The following is a 15,776-nucleotide window of genomic DNA, read 5'->3' as shown; positions in this document are numbered from 1 at the left end:
TACCCTAATACTGAGCTACATACCCAGCTATTTTGTTTTGTTTTTAACTTCAAGACAAAATCTTGCTGGAGCTGGCCTCAAATTTGTGATCCTCCAACCTAAGTCTCCTGAGTTGCTGGAATTACAAACTTGAGCCACCATACCCAGCTAAGAATTAAATATTTTACTTTTGTCTTCATTCTTTGAAGTTAGTTCTATGCTTACAGTTGTATCACTAATTATTTCTAAAATTATCTAATCTAAATTTTATTCCTTAAATAATTATTTATCATTCTGTGCTAGTTGAAACAGATAGGGCCCCATGCTTACAGAGGTTACAGTCTGGAGATAATAGAGAAGAAAATAAGTTATGGTGGTATACAAGTTCTGTAAAAGTGAGGTATATCTTCTAAGAACACATTAAAAAAAAAGTCTGTGCCTTCCCTCCATGCTAGGAAATCCAGGAGCAAGAAAGAGGCTATGAAAAGATAGGAAGTGGCCATTGTGGTTATAATGTGATTTATATTATATACACTGATTAGTAAATAAGAACACATATTGAGAATAATGAAAGCCAGGTTTTCCAGTGTTAGATATTTACAAATGAGAAAGGAAGAGGGCTGACAATAATCTTGAGGTATCTGATTTCAACTAGAGATTATGGATTTATTGTATTACTGAATTTATAGCATACAGATATGCCATATACATACACACAAATAGAGATAAAAATTAGTTATAGATGTACATGAGTATGCATATGTTTGTACCTGTACACATACTTAGATTTTCAAACTCATTGTTTATTGAGAGGGTCTAAAAGTGGTGTTTCCAATTAATAAGAATACTCTGATAATCCAGATATTGATGCCTGATGGCTATCTGAAATACAGGTATGTGTGTATGTGTGTGGGTGCATGCATGTGGACACATATACACACATGTAGATGGATGGATGGATAGACAGACAGCAGACAGGAACAAACAGAAATGGATAATGAGAAAAAGGGTGGAAATAAGACAAATGTGATGAAATATTAACAACTGGGGAACTGGGTCAAATTATATGGTGATTTTATGTACTGTTCAGTCAATTTTTCGTAAGTTTGAAATTTTAAACACACTATATATAGAGAGAGGACTAAACCCTCAGACTGGGGCTGTAGTAGACAATTTGTTAGAAAGTGATCCCAATGCTGAGATCTAAAAGATGTCAACACTGGCCACTTTGAGCATTCTGAGGAAAGATTTTTAAGTTTGATTTGTATTTTGTCTTGTTTTTCTTTCCTTTTTTAAAAAAATTAGTGCATTTGTCTTTTTTCTAATGGTTGAAATTTGGATATTATTGATGAAAACATGAATAGGAGAAAAGGAAATTTGTATAGGTGAAGATTAGAATGTGAATGTGCCAGTGACAAAAAATTAGCCTAGAGAAGTAAGCAAGGAAAAGCTCATAATAGGAACTCTATAATAGATATATATTGGGTGTGCTTGTAAACAAAAAATTAAAAGAATTATGAAAGTGGTTTAAGAAATTACTATTCTTTACTGCATTGCAAATGATAACAATTAAGGAAACAGTTCTTATCTGGTTCTGTAAGTTTATCAATGTTAAATCTCTCTGAAATATTTGAATATTTAACTAAATAAGATTTTCTAATTTTAAGTTAAATTAGCAAATCTTTATAGAAGTTCTCATTATGATGTGTGGACACTCATAGCATCAGCAAATTTAAATCTCTAGTAGGTGGATTCACTTCTACATGCAGCTCAGACTACTGTTAGAAACTTGTGTTTAGTATGTATCCCAGCATAAAGCAAACCTTATCTATTTTGTATTCCAGCGTAAAACAATCCTTATTAATCTTTTTCAGTTCTAGTTTCCTTTTCCTGTCTAACCAAATTGTTTTTTTTTCTTTTTTTATTGGTTGTTCAAAACATTACAAAGCTCTTGACATAAAATATTTCATACATTAGATTCAAGTGGGTTATGAACTCCCATTTTTACCCCAAATACAGATTGCAGAATCACATCGGTTACACATCCACATTTTTACATAATGCCCTATTAGTAACTGTTGTATTCTGCTACCTTTCCTATCCTCTACTATCCTCCCTCCCCTCCCCTCCCATCTTCTCTCTCTACCGGATCTACTGTAATTCATTTCTCTCTTTGTTTATTTTCCCATTCCCCTCACAACCTCTTATATGTAATTTTATATAACAATGAGGGTCTCCCTCCATTTCCATGCAATTTCCCTTTTCTCTTCCTTTCCCTCCCACCTCATGTCTCTGTTTAATGTTAATCTTTTCTTCCTACTCTTCCTCCCTGCTCTGTTCTTAGTTGCTCGCATTATATCAAAGAAGATATTTGGTATTTGTTTTTTAGGAATTGGCTAGCTTCACTAAGCATAATCTGCTCTAGTGCCATCCATTTCCCTGCAAATTCCATGATTTTGTCATTTTTTAGTGCTGCGTAATACTCCGTGGTGTATAAATGCCACATTTTTTTATCCATTCATCTATTTAAAAAAATAAATAAATAAATAACCAAATTGTTTGAGCTTAAAAGGAATATTTTTCTTAATCATTTCTTAGGTCAAATGTGACCTATTTTACTAAAATAAAAAATACATTGGTCTGTTAGCATTTTAGTCCTGTTTCTATTGAAAAAACAAATAAGTAAAATATTCTATAAAAATAACTCACTGTTTTTAAAATATATATATATATATATATATATATTTAGTTGTAGATGGACACAATACCTTTATTTTGTTTAGTTTTTTTTTTTTTTTTTTTATGTGGTGCTGGGGATCAAACCCAGTGCCTCACCCATGCTAGGCAAGCACTCTACCACTGAGCCACAACCCCAGCCACCCAAATAACTTACTTGGAAGCTAAATTAGTTATTTCAGTAACTTTAGCAAATTAAATTTTAGAAAAATCATTATACTTCTGAGGAAGAAATAGGATGGCTTTTGTGTAGACTTTTCTTTTCCCCAAAATGCTTATTTTGTTTGCCACAAAATTGGGCAAAGGAGAATCTTTTTAGAGCCAAGAACTTATATTAAGTATATAGAACTATGAAATTTATAGATTACTGTGAAATATAAAAATTTTGAGAAATACTTAAATGCATTATGTAGTTATAGGAATTAAATGATATATATTAAAAGCACTTATTTACAAATCTTTACAATATTTAATTTTTATTTTGTTTACTAAATTGCTAGGCACTTGGAGGTGTCCCAGGAAGTCAGCCATTACTCCCCAGTGGAATGGACCCAACGCGACAACAAGGTGACTAATGTAGAAATGAAAATGAACCAAAGAGAAATTCTTTATTGTTAATGAAATTTTTATTTATTAAGTCTTCCATAATTTTACCAGTTGTAATTTCAAGTAATATGGCTGAATGATTTATATTTTCAACTAGCTTTTAGTTATGTACAATAGTAAGGGTGGTAATAATAAAAAATAGAATACATAAATGTCCAAAATTCTGTATTTTAATTAATAACTTCTAAAATACTTTACACAATTTCTAACAAGTAGGAAGCTAAATTATTATATCATTTATTATTTCTTCTGCCTTTTTCAGATAGAGAAGTTAATCCACCTGAAAGATGGCAGAAGCAAAGAGGATGCTTAGTAATGACTTCATTGGTTTAACATTCCCAATAATCAAGTCCTTCCATAGAGATGTTGAAAGATATTTAAATATCTACAGATATTTAAAGCTCAGTTGTACTATTTTTAGAAAGAGGAACAAATGCTAGGAAAGAAGCATTTCTTTCTACTCGACCTAGAGTAGGAAGAAATTTTCAACCAGGACATTAAGGGAGAATGTGAGTAGGTGACAGAGGTAAAATAGTGACCATAGAAACTGACCACAGAAACCAAAATAAGAGGTCATCAGACACTTGGTAAATAAGATACAGATACACCTAGAAGGAAAGAGGCTAGCTGCCAGTTTAGCACTCATGACCATTACATTTCTAATATCTTCATACTTTTTTTAGGACATCCAAATATGGGTGGGCCAATGCAGAGAATGACTCCTCCAAGAGGAATGGTGCCCTTAGGACCACAGGTAAACCATCAGTGCAGAAAACTCGATGCAGAGCTTTTTTGCCTTTATCTTATATAACAGACTCTTATTTGCTAGTTTTTAGTGTATGCATTAAATTATGATATACTTTGGGGCTGGGAGTATAGGATAGAGCATGCATTAGACTCTAACTTCAATCCTCAGCACATGTACACACACAAAAGTCTTCATATACATAGTTGTCAGGCTCTTGAGGATATAATATTTGTAATATTTCAAAATTGATATAACACCAGACAATATTTTAACAAGGTGCTATCATATGTGTTTTTAGTTTACTCAGGAAAATATACTGCATAGAAATATATTATAGTCTTTATTACAAAAAGATAACTAGTACCCTTTTGCTTAGCATGATAAGGAAATAGTTGAGCTATATAAAGCCCAGTTAATTTAATATATTGAATGGAATAAGTGTAAAATATAAAACCTTTTAAAGAATGTAATTAACAATTTATTATATACAATCATATTTCTTCATTACATTAGAAAACTATTTAGAAACAAACATTATAGTGTGTATTATTAAACAAGGATAATATTTTGGTATATATCAGATGTTACTTGACTGCTCTACCAAAACTTGCCTAAAGAACACACTGAGGTTGAACCTGTCCTAACTGTGGGTAATGTGTTCAGCAAATTTCATGATATTGTTTATTAGAGCTGAAACACCCTTGTTTTGTCCTGGAAAATTTTCTTGTGGAAGAAATTAATTTTATGATATTGTATTTTAAAGAAACTAACCGACAATTCAGACTTTCAAATGTGTATCTCATGGGTCAGAAGTTAGCACATCATAAAGCTAGCTTTTGCAGGTATTATAAATGACAGTTGGGGGAATTTGCTTCATTGTATCTATTTTTAAAGAATTAAATTGAGTCAAAGAATTAAGAGCCCAAAACCCAGATAATGTGACTAAGACCTAGGAGTTCCTAAACAACAATAATATAAACTATATTAAAACACAAAGCTCATGAAACCATATTTCTCAGAGATGCCATATTACATTGAGGGGAAAAAAACTCATTCTGTAAATGTATGTGGTAGCCCCCAATCAAGAAGAAACCAATTTCATCTAGGTCAGTTCTTACCTAAGTATTTTCTTAAGATTTTATAAAACTTTCATTTAGATGTTTAAATTGCTTATTCCTATTTCTACTTATATTAGAAATGATGATTTATGTTAACCTGTCATTGTTAGGCTACTAACAGCAGTTAGAATTTATAAGAACTATAGGATATTTCATTGACAAAAGGTACTTTTAGTCTTTAAAACTGTACCAACCAATGTGTCTATACAGAACTTAAGGGATCTTTTCCAAGAGATTTTCTTAATTGATTCATTGAAAATAAGCATCATAAACTTCTTGCCTTTAATATAGTTGTCATACTTCATTGTGTCCACGTGTTTTTCAGCTAGCTGCTCTTCAAGCTTTTGGCATTCTCAGACTATTATTAGTATTAGTTTTTCGTATTCTAAAAATTATAATTTAAAATGAGTCACTTTTGCAGTGTTTGAAGAGGTGTACAAGTGATATGTAAGCTTGATCTCATTTGAAAATGCAGATATAAAAAGCTTATTGGTCTCTATGCTTTATGTTATAAACAGCTATATGTTTTATGTTATAAGTAAATTGCAACAGATAATAAAATCCCATTTCTGGTGAGTAATCTTCTTATTGATGAGTTTTAATAACTAAGTTTATTATGTAAATTTGAATACTTTCTTTGAATCTTTAAAATCGAAGACAACAGTTTATTTCTCCCATTTGGATTAGTAGTATCCTTGCTACCTATTTGTGTATGAGAGTAATAAAGTAGTTTGGTATTAGTGTACCTCAGAAACCAGAAATTTCTACAGTGGCTTTTTTCAAAAACCTTTATTTATTTAAAACCTTTATTTATTTATTTACTTTTATGTGGTGCTGAGGATCGAACGCAGTGCCTCACACATGCTAGGCAAGTGCTATACCACTGAGCCACAACCCAGCCCCTCTTACAATGACTTTTTAAAATCACATTACAAATGTAAAAGGGTTAAAGGAAGTCACTTGTATAACCAGACATTTATTTTTTTAAATATCAGAGACTTAAATAAAAACTTGAGTCACGTTCGTATGAATGCCACAAAAAGAAAAAAGTCAAATCATTTGGAATGGGAGGAATCTTATAAAATATTTATCTTCATAACAATTGCCATGTAAATTATGCACATTACAGACTATGAAATTTGTGATGTTAGGTGTGTTTCTTGAATGATAAGGTGAAAATAACTGTAACAGCAGATGTCATATAGATGACTCCCAAGAACAGAATGTCTGCCTTTATTTAGTTGTATTATAGAAGCAGTCTCTGGCACTTTGCCTCTAACTTTATCACAAACAAAAATCACCTATTTTTCATAAATATTATTTCCATAATTTTAGAGCAATCTGATAAAGGCAGACAATAGTTATTTATTAGAACAATTTAAGTCCTAAGCAAAGAAATATATATATATGTATAGTCTAGTGATTCTTGAATAATGCTGATTTAGGCAAATTGCACACACAAAACATGGTAAGTGTATAATAAACACTTTTTGCATGGATGAAGAAATAACAGTGTGTCCCAAATTCAGGCATGTTTTCCCTATTCCTCAATGTATTTTAGATCTAAGTGTAGTAACAGTACATGATTGTTAAACTGGTATTAATATCCTTTTGATAAAAAAGCAAGATTATTTAATGAAGAAAAATATCTTTCCTAGAACTGTATTGCATTTTTCTACTTGATTTTTTAATAATATACCTAGCTAACTGCATTTTTAAGCTCATATGATTAAATAGAAAAAATCACCAAAATTGCCCATCTATGTCTAGTTCCTCTAGAAATCTGAAGTATAAATAAGTTAATTCAAGTAGGGATTGCAAACTAGATGGAGAGATAGTGAGATGAAAATATATGATAGGCTGCCACATAAGAAGAGAGTAAACTGGTTCTGTATTTTCAAATCTATCATAGTTGGTAGCATTCAACTCCATACAGGGAAAAACTTCCTGGAAATTAAACTGTCCAATCATGGAAAGACTTTTTATAAACTTTCTAATCAGAGTCTGAACAGCCATTTTGTCAGGAACATTGCATTGGAAGAGGGATTAAACAGATGGAATTGTATAGTTGCCATCAGCTTTAAAATTCAGTGATTCTAAATTAGCTCTTCCCATTCTGTCTTTGTTGATACCACTTGGAAAGCCAGTTGTTAGTCTTCCTTTTCTTCTTAATTTCTTTTTGCTTTATATTATTCACAAAATAAAAAATATTTTATAAATCTACCAAGTGTATATTATATTGAATGATTTCTTACACATTTCCTGTGACAATTCAGTTTAATTAATTTTTTGAAGGCCTTCTATGTGCCAGACATCATACTTAAGCATTGAGTATACAAAGATGAGTAAAACCGATACTCTGCCTTCAGGTTATTTATATCTAGCAGGATATGTAGATACATCTAGAAAAATTATTACATAATAGAAAAAGGTTAAAAGAGAAATGTACATACTCTTTATGTAATAATTCAAGAAGTCACACATAAACAAGCTAGTAATTCTGTTAAGGATTCATGGCAAGCTGATGAAAAGAAGGCTCATTTATAAGTTTTATTAGCAGTCATAAGAACAGCTACAATTTTTGAGTACCAAAAATTGTGTTGCTTTTAATTCATCAAGCATTATGATATGTACTTTTTATTTCATTTATTTCTATCAAATCTATAAGGATAATAATATTACCACTTTACAGATAAGGAAATTAAGGATGGGAAATCACTGGGAGAATACTTGGCCTAATTTCACACATAAAAGAGGGCCAGAGGACATTGACCTGTGGCAGGAGATTTAAAGAAATGTGTGTGGATTTTTTTTTCCCCAGAGCTATAAGGAAGTTTTTTTTTTTTAATATAAAATAAAACAGATCCCTGGAGACCAAAAAATAAGAGAACGCATTTCTTGTAAAACATTTCTAATTTACTTTACCATTTATATTTTGTTCCAGTGACTAGCTTTTTTGGTTTGTTTGTTTGTTTGTTGTTTTCTCAGAAAGCTCTTGCAAATACTGCTGCTGCCATCACTGTGTTTGCTCCACAGGTTAAGGGAAATAGCTATCCTTTTAATCAGTGACTCAAATGCAGATTGAAACCATCCCACTATCCCATAGCCCACAAATTGAAATGTTTAAATAAGATTTCCTTGAAGTACAATCTAATACAAATAAGAATAGTATGCAATTAAGTAATTTAATTTATTAAGTATGTCTTTCCTGCTGAAGTTATGGACCTTCTCTTATTATTTCCTTGTCATCTTAGCACCTTCTAAGTAAAAAAATCAAGGAAGATGAGAACATGAGTATAGAAATGTGTGTTCTAAATTTTCAAGAAATCTAGTAGGCTGGAGAATATGGTTAGGAATAGAGAATGAAAATGAAAATTACAGGAAATGAAGGCAGAAAGATAGGCTGAACTCTGAATAACCATATAGAGCCATGCTGAGAGGTTTAGACCTATTTGATAGGTAGTCTGGGTCATCATAGCTTTTCAGTGACATGAATTTAATACTGAGTTTTAGAAAGATAATTCTTGAGGGAATGTAAAATAGATTGGGAAAGGAAGAAAATAAATCAGAGAAATTGATTAAGATAGTGCAGTAGTTTCAGTACATGACAAAGATTACTGATAGCTCTTGAGATAGTAATTTTTTTCCTATTTCATAGGTAGAATCAGTAAACTTTGGTTACTGACTAAATATGGGAATTGAGTGAAAAAAAGCAATATCAGAGTGCTCCTGAAAACTCTTAGCTTAGACAGTTGTGTGGAAGATGATACCACAGAATAAAGGAAGGCAATGTAAAGAACTTTGTCATCAGAAAGTAAAAATGAGTTTACTTTTAGATATGTTAAGCATGAGGTAGTAGTATCCACAGGCAAACAGCCTTTATGAAGTTCAACATTTGGATTATCTAGGAGCCTAGCAAGATAGAATGATAAAATACAAAGATTTGGAATTCCTAATATAAAAAAGTTGATGAACAAATGATAGCAGATAAGATTACCCATAAATGTATGTTTATATAAGAAAATACTGTAGCTAGAATTTGGGGAAAAGCAACATGTAAAGAGTTAGCAAAATAAAAAGAGCCAGCAGAAGAAATTAAAAAATATTACTCCAAAGAATAGGAGGAATAAGTGTAATAGTATCAGAAAGCCAAATGTGAAAGTCATTGATAGTATCAAAATATAATAACATGACAATGATAAAATTAACCTTTTGGTCCCTGTGGCAGCTAAACTAAGGTAATATGATACATGTGTTAAAACAGTACAATGGGCTTCATATTTAAATCCATGTAATAAGTATTAAATAAAGTTTATTGAGTCATATAATTCATGCATGTATATTTTGAGTATAGTTTTCTGTGTTTTGTATATTTGTAAATATTAGTGCATTTCCATGTTAGATATGTTGTTCTGTGAACAAAAATTTATATTCAACTTCCTTGAGTTGAGTTTTTCTGATTTTTTTTCAGACTTTATGTAATTGTTTTGGGTCTGACAATTTCAAACCTGTTGAATAAATATTTTCTTTAAGAACAGAATGTTGAATTTATGAAAGGTTTTATTTGAAAAAGCTCACCAAGGTAGAGATAGTAGGAAATTAATAAAGTTTGAGTACTGTAATTGCAACCATACCCTAATCACTTAATATGCTCCAATGATCTTCCATATTCATATCGTTTTTAAAAGACACAAACCAAAGTAATTGTTAAACTAGAAGCAAAAATACAAGAGTGGACTCTACAAAGAATGAATTACACAGGCCTTATCCAATCAGAAGTTATATAGGGAAATCATTAACCTGCTCTCCTTTCTTTCCCCCCTCCTCTTTGGTTTTGTTTTTTTGTTTTGTGGTAGTCTGACCCTTGGTTATCATTACAGAACTATGGAGGTGCAATGAGACCCCCACTGAATGCTTTAGGTGGTCCTGGAATGCCTGGAATGAACATGTAAGCCAAATGCTATACTTTTATGTTTAGCAAAGTATTCTATTTTTCTGTCTTCTAACTTGACACTGGTTTCTAAAGCAATTTGAGCACTTCAGTCTTGGTGTAGTACCAAAATGAAGTAAACATGATCTGCAGTGTGCTTCAGTTTTCACAACATAATCTCTTTTATTTTTCCTTGCCTTGAAACTGTTAGTTTTTACCCCCCTCCATTTTCAGATGCCGTAAATAACAACCTTTAACCTGTTTCTTTTTGCAATTTCCTTGTAGAATCTATACAAAAGTATAAAGAGCTGCCAACACTAGGATTATGACTTTACAAAAGTAGATAACGGAATATCACTTACCTCATTTTAATGATAGTGATTACTAAGAGTGAAGTTTTTAAATTTTACAAATATTTATGTGTCTTTACTTTTGCTTTGTTGGGACTACTCTAAGCACAAGAAGCATTCCCTCTGGTAATATTTTCTATATTAAAGAACTTTCCAGGGCATAGAATGAATTTTCTTTTGAAAAATCAAGATGCACTTCAGTCGAGAGTACACTAAAGGTCTTTTTTTTTTTTTAACTGGAAAGACTTTTCTAACTGAACAAAGGAATATATTTCTAACAGCCAAATGTAATGCAGTTTGTTACTTAATTTTTATTTATCTTTCATTGTCCACCTTGCACCCAAAGTTCTATATACGTCAGGTACTTACTAGTGACTTTCTTTAATTCATCTAAGGATTAATTCCATGATGTGGCCTGAATAAAGTGTTTAAATTAGAAATAATTGGAATGTTCTATGTAGTCGGTAAGTGTCTCCTCAAATATATTGTCCATCATTCCATGTTTTAGTTACTTACATATCAAATTGAACAATTTTGCCATAACTTAATGGTATTGAAGATAGATAGACTGTGAAACATGCACTTTTGATGTATGTAGAGTTCTTTTATATTTCTGAAACCATTTACAGAAATGTGATTTTGCTAAAATTGAAAATAGATTAATAGGTGGATACTACCCAGACTTAAAATTAACAGAACAGGGTGCAGGGAGGAGGTCATATTTTCCCATCATATCTTTTCACTTTTAAAATAAAAATGAATAGATAGGAAGTCTGACTCTTCTTGAGTTCCTTAAAGACTTTTATTAATGGTCACTCCGAAAGGGAGTGAATGATATTTGTGCTTATCTCAAAAGCTTAAATAGAAGAATGGAGAAATATATAAAAGTTGCCTACCTGAGATTCTCAATTTAAAATGCAATAGATTTTAAGGAGTATTATTTTGAATACTCTTATAAACCATGAATTATCTACTATTATTTTGTACACTGCCAACTTTAGTTTAACCTGTTTTGGATAGTAAGAGAAAAAATTTCATGTGACCATTGAGATACTCAAATAGCTGCTTAAGATTATCTAGTTCCTTTCACATAGGTATATTTAAGTGTATACTTTAGAGTGGCACATTTAAGTGCTTAGACTATAAGGACTAACTATATGGATAGGACTTTAATTTTATAATTTATGTTGATATTTGGGTTTGGGTTTCTTATTTAAGTATTCTAGATACTTTAAAATATTTTCTGTTATGTAGTATTTTACTATTAATGTAATTTCTAGTTCTTAAAGAATTTCAAATTTTTGGCTGGACATGGTGGTGCATGTCTGTAAACCCCAACTACTCCAAGAGGCCAAGGCAGGAGGATTGTAAGATCAAAGCCAGCCTCTGCCTTGTTAAAATAAGAAGAAAAAGGGCTGAGAATGTAGCTCAGTGGTAGAGTGACCCTGGGTTTTGTTCCCCAATAACACCCCCCCACACACATACATACATACACACACCCACACACACACACACACAAAACTTTCTAAGTGTTACAGATTTCAATTTCTATTATTTGTTACTATTTATTTTCCTTTTTTTTAACATTTCTAGTTGTAGATAGACACAATACATTCATTCATTCATTCATTCATTTATATGTGATGCTGAGGATCTGTGTGCTAGGCAACTCTAGACTGAGCTACAGCCCCAGCTCTGTTACTATTTCTTTTTGGAGTTTTATTCTATTTTCCATTTTCTACAAATTTAGATTTCTTCAAAGACAACGAAAATGTAAATACTTATATACTTCTAAATGTTTTCTTCTGACAGAGAAACTTCTCCAGTATGGAAATTGGAGAGAATAATTATTTTATTGATATGGTCCCAACAAAGTAAAATAAGTTTAAAGAGACATAAAAATACATTTTACCTCCATTGCACTTATAAGAGTAAGATTAATTGAAATTCACTTCATTATTTATTATCTTTAAAACAAAGTAAGTCTGGGTAATGGCAAACAAGTTTTCCTAACTGATATTTGTAGCTATCTTCTGGTCATCTTTTTTAAATGTTGGGTTACTTAAAAATGAAAGAAAAAACTGGTGTTTTTTTAACTGTATCTTCAAACTACTTAACTACTTAAAATATCTGTGACTTGGGAAGGAGAAACCTGCCAGAAAATCATATCTGGATGATTTTTCTTTAGCTTGTCATTCTTTCTTAATTGACATGAGAATATAATAAAAATGAAAAATACCCAAATATGGCCACTAAAAAAATTAAATAATGTACTCTGACAACCGTATCCCTTTATTATAGAATACTCCATTTAGAATAAAATTTTGATAACTTTGTTGTTTAAAAAAATTGGCTACCTCCAAAAAAAATAATTACATTGATAGATTTACATTTCCATGCTCTTAACTCAGGATAAATTGTACAAAGTGCCATTTAAAATTAAAAGCTTATTTTCAGTGTTTATACAAGCAGTGTTACAGGTATAGAAGTAAAAACCAAATATTAATTTAAGTAACTTAAGGTCGAATTTACAAACTATGACCAACTGTTTTCAAACGCATTGTAGATTATTTTTTTAAAGGAAACTTAGTGGTACATTTCTAAATAAAAACTATATTTTCACAGATTTCCAAAAAATTTAAGATTCAGTATTAAAATACCTCTAACAGACCAGCCTGATTCTATATAACTACACTTATACAGAAAATTTCATTCAAAATAATGTCTTCTATAATTTATAGCTTACTTTCTTGATGATACTGATGACTTCCAAAAGGAGTGGGAATCACTGAGTTTAAGTAATTTTTCTATTAGAACTACTCATTGTACCCCCACTGTATGTGTTTGTGAAATTTACATCTTTTTATATGAATTATCAATGCATAATCTTTTATAATATTAAAATGAAGTTTAATATAAATACATAATATGCTGGAAATAGATAAGTATTTATCAAACACTTAAAATGAACAAAAGATATTTTATATTATTTATAACAGTATGTTTATAATTTAACATTTGCATGTTATTTTAATATTAGATTTTAAAAGAACATAAAATATGTTTAACATGTCTTATTTATATAGCATTATTTAGATATAATATTTAAAAATTATGAGGTCATTATATATAATCATATAAATTTTTCCATGATTTGGATATGATTTATTTTAATGTTATGTAAAGGTAGATATTTCCCAGTTTTTTAACTACATTTTTATTTAACATTAAACAAGTCATTTGGCTAGGTCTTACTACCCAAATGTTTTACTTGATCAGTACACATAGTACATTTTACCTTATTTTCTTCCCATTAGGACCAGGAATCTTATATGTAGAATCATCTTTCTAAAGTCAGTAATTAATTGTAAATTTCTCCTCCTCTTCATCATCATCATCTCATCATCATCTTATAAAGGCAACAACTTCCTGAGATAGTGCAAGTGCTCCTCATCTTTTTTACCTATCGACAAGACTTTAATCAAGTTTCCTTTTAGTATCTTACCTTACTCTTCTATTCTTCAAATCAAACTGAGAAAAACATGTAGACCCTAACAATGTGATGTTCTTAGGGTCTACATTCACTCTTTCCTGCCCTTATACCCCAGATAATCCCAAAACAAAACTAAAAACAGATCTAAATATTCCAGCCAAATATGAGTAATAAATACTATAACTAACTTGGACAGCATCTCTATTTAATGCCTAGTACTTTACGTTTAAGGTCTATAGAATCAGGGAACCTTTTTTTTTTTTTTTTTTTTTTTAAATTAAAAAGTTTCACACTCCTGGGCTGGGGATGTGGCTCAAGCGGTAGTGCGCTCGCCTGGCATGCACGGAGCGCTAGGTTGGATCCTCAGCACCACATAAAAATAAAATAAAGATGTTGTGTCCACCGAAAACTAAAAAATAAATATTTAAAAATTCTCTCTCTCTCTCTCTCTCTCTCTCTCTCTCAAAAAAAAAGTTTCACACTCCTAGTGACTGGAGGGAAAGGGAATTTTTAAAAATATCTTTTTTTAGTTGTGGATAGACATAATACCTTTATTTTATTTTATTTATTTTTATGTGGTGCTGAGGATCAAATCCAGTGCCCCACACATGCTAGGCAAATGCTCCACCACTGAACTACACAATCCCAGCCTGGGAAAGGGAATTTTTGAATAGTACTAATTACAAAAGAATAGCTGATAATAGTCTCCTTTTCACAAAACAGCATTTAATCACTAAGTACTACAATATGAGAATGGGACCTTTTTGATTTAATTAACTGGATATAAGTTTGTTTTAAAAAATGTATGCCCTTATAAGGTATGGAATATAAAACATTCTCCTCCACTCTAAAATAAAGTAATATATTATCATGCATTCACATAGGTTACCTCTTATTTTTCCAATATTTACTCTTGCCACTACCTTGAACCAAAAATATGAAAATAAGAAAGTAATTTCCTCATTACTACTAACGAAATCATCAATAGCACTGAAATATAGATTTTGTATAAAGTATATAGACATACAAAGTAACATATATATACATATATATATATACTTTGATTTTTGGTAAAGGAGATATCTCTTGTTACCTTTTATATATTTATTGATAGCTTAATAATTAGAGCAACAATTAATACTACTTATATTTTACAAATAATTTCACTTTAAATGAGATACATATGGCTCTTATATTGATGTCACAAGATTATAGTGTTTTTTATTCCATAATCAGTGACTTTTACTCCAAAAATGTTATGATTTAGATACATGTATGAATTACCATTACTTGTTTATAAAAATAAAGAGAATATTAAAATAAAACTGGCCTTACTAGAAGTAATTTAATTTGGGAAGAAACTGTTTCATGAAATGATAAAAGTTTTTTAAGAAATAATAAAGCCAATAAAATAAACATAAAGAGAGCAATTTCAGAATTTCATGGTAAATTAATTGTAAATACTAATATTTTATGATTTGTTACTTATTGTGAAACATTCAAAGCATAGGTTAAAATTTCATTTATCATATTGTTTTATAGGGGTCCAGGTGGTGGTAGACCTTGGCCAAACCCAACAAATGCCAATTCAGTGAGTATATATATATATATATGCATTCATACATTCATACATACATACATACATATACACCTTTTAAATTTTCTATGCTTGTGCTTTGTAACATTTGACAAAAACAAAAATATGCTGTTTATGAAAGCTTTGCAATCCATCCTATGAATAATCATTCAAAAAGGTTTTGTGTATGTTTTTTAGAAAAATACCCAATTTTAAAATTATGTAATTTTTTCACTTAAA

At 30.5% G+C, this 15,776-nt stretch overlaps 1 protein-coding gene across 1 annotated transcript in view; it reads left to right on the top strand.

Annotated features, from left to right (window-relative positions):
* The window catches only part of Ssbp2 (single stranded DNA binding protein 2), a 342,976-nt gene that overhangs the window by 290,288 nt on the left and 36,912 nt on the right, over positions 1-15,776 (top strand). Inside the window, exons 7-10 of the mRNA XM_026394552.2 lie at positions 3,216-3,282; positions 4,005-4,075; positions 10,068-10,135; positions 15,503-15,551. Of these exons, the coding sequence (XP_026250337.1) occupies positions 3,216-3,282; positions 4,005-4,075; positions 10,068-10,135; positions 15,503-15,551 (255 nt within the window). The remainder of the gene's footprint in view (positions 1-3,215; positions 3,283-4,004; positions 4,076-10,067; positions 10,136-15,502; positions 15,552-15,776) is intronic.

Source organism: Urocitellus parryii, chromosome 1 (assembly GCF_045843805.1).
Source record: "Urocitellus parryii isolate mUroPar1 chromosome 1, mUroPar1.hap1, whole genome shotgun sequence".
NCBI classification, from domain to species: Eukaryota; Metazoa; Chordata; class Mammalia; order Rodentia; family Sciuridae; genus Urocitellus; species Urocitellus parryii.
This window is presented reverse-complemented; position numbering and strand designations above follow the sequence as displayed.